The 4,263-nt window shown below is 50.3% G+C and overlaps 1 protein-coding gene across 2 annotated transcripts in view; it reads right to left on the bottom strand.

The window, feature by feature from the left end:
• Positions 1-3,804, bottom strand: part of LOC142466257 (transmembrane protein 272-like) — an 11,094-nt gene extending 7,290 nt beyond the window's left edge. For both annotated transcript variants that reach the window (XM_075571188.1, XM_075571189.1), the window contains exons 1-2: positions 3,676-3,804; positions 2,429-2,543 (exon numbers count right to left, since the gene is read on the bottom strand). In XM_075571188.1, the coding sequence (XP_075427303.1) occupies positions 2,429-2,462 (34 nt within the window). In that variant the 5' untranslated portion in view covers positions 2,463-2,543; positions 3,676-3,804. The remainder of the gene's footprint in view (positions 1-2,428; positions 2,544-3,675) is intronic.
• Between the last annotated feature and the right edge of the window lie 459 nt (positions 3,805-4,263).

Here is a 4,263-nt window from a genome sequence, read left to right as displayed (position 1 = left end):
CAGTGGGAGTGGGTGTGTTAGTGATGGAGAAGATTGTTACACAGGAGTGTGTGTCAGTGGGAGTGGGTGTGTTAGTGATGGGGAAGATTGTTACACAGGAGTGTGTGTCAGTGGGAGTAGGTGTGTTAGTGATGGAGAAGATTGTTATATAGGAGTGTGTGTCAGTGGGAGTGGGTGTGTTATTGATGGGGAGGATTGTTACACAGGAGTGTGTGTCAGTGGGAGTGGGTGTGTTAGTGATGGGGAAGATTGTTACACAGGAGTGTGTGTCAGTGGGAGTGGGTGTGTTAGTGATGGGGAAGATTGTTACACAGGAGTGTGTGTCAGTGGGAGTGGGTGTGTTAGTGATGGGGAAGATTGTTACACAGGAGTGTGTGTCAGTGGGAGTGGGTGTTTTAGTGATGGGGAAGATTGTTACACAGGAGTGTGTGTCAGTGGGAGTGGGTGTGTTAGTGATGGGGAAGATTGTTACACAGGAGTGTGTGTCAGTGGGAGTAGGTGTGTTAGTGATGGAGAAGATTGTTACACAGGAGTGTGTGTCAGTGGGAGTGGATGTGTTAGTGATGGGGATGATTGTTACACAGGAGTGTGTGTCAGTGGGAGTGGGTGTGTTAGTGGTGGGGAAGATTGTTACACAGGAGTGTGTGTCAGTGGGAGTGGGTGTGTTAGTGATGGGGAAGATTGTTACACAGGAGTGTGTGTTAGTGATGGGGAAGATTGTTACACAGGAGTGTGTGTCAGTGGGAGTAGGTGTGTTAGTGATGGAGAAGATTGTTACACAGGAGTGTGTGTCAGTGGGAGTGGGTGTGTTAGTGATGGGGAAGATTGTTACACAGGAGTGTGTGTCAGTGGGAGTGAGTGTGTTAGTGATGGGGAAGATTGTTACACAGGAGTGTGTGTCAGTGGGAGTGAGTGTGTTAGTGATGGGGAAGATTGTTACACAGGAGTGTGTGTCAGTGGGAGTGGGTGTGTTGGCAGGGGGGAAGATTGTTACACAGGAGTGTGTGTCAGTGTGAGTGGGTGTGTTGGCGGTGGGGAAGATTGTTACACAGGAGTGTGTGTCAGTGGGAGTGGGTGTGTTAGTGATGGGGAAGATTGTTACACAGGAGTGTGTGTCAGTGGGAGTGGGTGTTTTAGTGATGGAGAAGATTGTTACACAGGAGTGTGTGTCAGTGGGAGTGGGTGTGTTAGCGGTGGGGAAGATTGTTACACAGGAGTGTGTGTCAGTGGGAGTGGGTGTGTTAGCGGTGGGGAAGATTGTTACACAGGAGTGTGTGTCTGTGGGAGTGGGTGTGTTAGTGATGGGGAAGATTGTTACACAGGAGTGTGTGTCAGTGGGAGTGGGTGTGTTAGTGATGGGGAAGATTGTTACACAGGAGTGTGTGTCAGTGGGAGTGGGTGTGTTAGTGATGGGGAAAATTGTTACACAGGAGTGTGTGTCAGTGGGAGTGGGTGTGTTAGTGATGGGGAAGATTGTTACACAGGAGTGTGTGTCAGTGGGAGTGGGTGTGTTAGTGATGGGGAAGATTGTTACACAGGAGTGTGTGTCAGTGGGAGTAGGTGTGTTAGTGATGGGGAAGATTGTTACACAGGAGTGTGTGTCAGTGGGAGTGGGTGTGTTAGTGATGGAGAAGATTGTTACACAGGAGTGTGTGTCAGTGGGAGTGGGTGTGTTAGTGGTGGGGAAGATTGTTACACAGGAGTGTGTGTCAGTGGGAGTGGGTGTGTTGGCGGGGGGGAAGATTGTTACGCAGGAGTGTGTGTCAGTGGGAGTGGGTGTGTTGGCGGGGGGGAAGATTGTTACATAGGAGTGTGTGTCAGTGGGAGTGGGTGTGTTAGTGGAGGGGAAGATTGTTACATAGGAGTGTGTGTCAGTGGGAGTGGGTGTGTTAGTGGTGGGGAAGATTGTTACATAGGAGTGTGTGTCAGTGGGAGTGGGTGTGTTAGTTGTGGGGAAGATTGTTACACAGGAGTGTGTGTCAGTGGGAGTGGGTGTGTTAGTGGTGGGGAAGATTGTTACATAGGAGTGTGTGTCAGTGGGAGTGGGTGTGTTAGTGGTGGGGAAGATTGTTACACAGGAGTGTGTGTCAGTGGGAGTGGGTGTGTTGGCGGTGGATAAACACACAATCCCAGCAAGCACAAAACCCAAAACCCACCACATCATATATATAAATATTAGTGTCAAAAGGAGAGCTACACACACACACACACACACACACACACACACACACACACACACACACACACACACACACACACACACACACACACACACACACACACACACACACACACACACACACACACACACACACACACACACTGTATGTATATCCTAGTATCTCTCTCCCTCACCTTAATATTCCACCCCTCCCCCTATCTCTCACTCTCACCCCCCCCCCTCTCCCCTGCAGACTGTTATACCCACTTTCATTTATTCCCTGAGCTACGTCTCCTGCCATCTTGTTGACCGGCTGTCACCGTTGTGCCCGTCTGTCTTCTGTCAGCGGCTCCTCTTTGTCTCAGTTCAGAGTTTGGGATACCTAAGCATACATACATCAAGATCAATAAACTTCGGAACCCCAAAAGTAGCTTAAATGATCCCCCGTAGCAGGGTGACACAGTGACACAGATAGAAAGGAGCTATGAGTCTGTCCCTCCCCCCGCAGGGTGACACAGTGACACAGATAGAAGGGAGCTATGAGTCTGTCCCTCCCCCCGCAGGGTGACACAGTGACACAGATAGAAGGGAGCTATGAGTCTGTCGCTCCCCCCGCAGGGTGACACAGTGACACAGACAGAAGGGAGCTATGAGCCTGTCCCTCCCCCCGCAGGGTGATACAGTGACACAGACAGAAGGGAGCTATGAGTCTGTCGCTCCCCCCGCAGGGTGACACAGTGACACAGACAGAAGGGAGCTATGAGTCTGTCCCTCCCTCCGCAGGGTGACACAGTGACACAGACAGAAGGGAGCTATGAGCCTGTCCCTCCCCCCCGCAGGGTGGCACAGTGACACAGACAGAAGGGAGCTATGAGTCTGTCCCTCCCCCCGCAGGGTGAAACAGTGACACAGACAGAAGGGAGCTATGAGTCTGTCCCTCCCCCCGCAGGGTGACACAGTGACACAGAAAGAAGGGAGCTATGAGTCTGTCCCTCCCCCCGTAGGGTGACACAGTGACACAGACAGAAGGGAGCTATGAGTCTGCCCCTCCCTCCGCAGGGTGACACAGTGACACAGACAGAAGGGAGCTATGAGTCTGTCCCTCCCCCCGCAGGGTGACACAGTGACACAGACAGAAGGGAGCTATGAGTCTGTCCCTCCCCCCGCAGGGTGACACAGTGACACAGAGAGAAGGGAGCTATGAGTCTGTCCCTCCCCCCACAGGGTGACACAGTGACACAGACAGAAGGGAGCTATGAGTCTGTCCCTCCCCCCACAGGGTGACACAGTGACACACACAGAAGGGAATAGGAGTCTGTCCCTCCCCCCGCAGGGTGACATTGAATTGTCTCATTTAAAGGGACCTGTATATCGTTGCTCCATTAACTCCTTCCCTGCCAGAGACCTACAGAGGATCACTCCACTAGACAGCGTATAACTATTCCCCCGTATCTTATTACTGTAACTACGGTTGTCCCACTAAAATATATGAAGAGAGGAAATCCGTACTGTACCTTGTCTGATCAAACTCTTGAAGCTTCTGATCTCCTTAATTAACGATCAGCTTGTGAGGTTGGTAGGGATGAAGAAAACACTCCTATTTATATGAATCTGTCACTATGCATTCCTTTAATTTATGAGGGTGTGACGGTTCCACTGGCATGACTGGCATGAGATCCCCAATTGAGATCATTCGGTATTTTATTGGTACCTAAATTCTGATCACATGAAGTTTCTAAGTCTACATTGTAAACATTATAAATACTGATCTATACAGTAATACTGATATCACATGGGTCACATGTTTATGTGCGAGGCCTGTCAGTACGCATACCTGCCCTGTTATGCGGTGGGGTTACAAGCTCTTCCCCCCGGTTATAAAAGCTAACACTTCACAAAATTGCTGTGTGTTAGGTGTGGTACCAATTTCCCGGCAAGAGGGTAAAGGAGCTGAGAAGGGACTCTCGGGGGCTCAAAAACATTGTGCTTCTATTGGAGTTTATTCTCGTAGCTACCAGGTTGTAATTTCCAAACCGCGCGTCGTACAGAAGGAGCGGAACGAAATGTGAGAAAACAATGCTATTCTCTCTTGCAAATCGCAT

This window comes from Ascaphus truei, chromosome 14 (assembly GCF_040206685.1).
Source record: "Ascaphus truei isolate aAscTru1 chromosome 14, aAscTru1.hap1, whole genome shotgun sequence".
Taxonomy (NCBI): Eukaryota; Metazoa; Chordata; class Amphibia; order Anura; family Ascaphidae; genus Ascaphus; species Ascaphus truei.
This window is presented reverse-complemented; position numbering and strand designations above follow the sequence as displayed.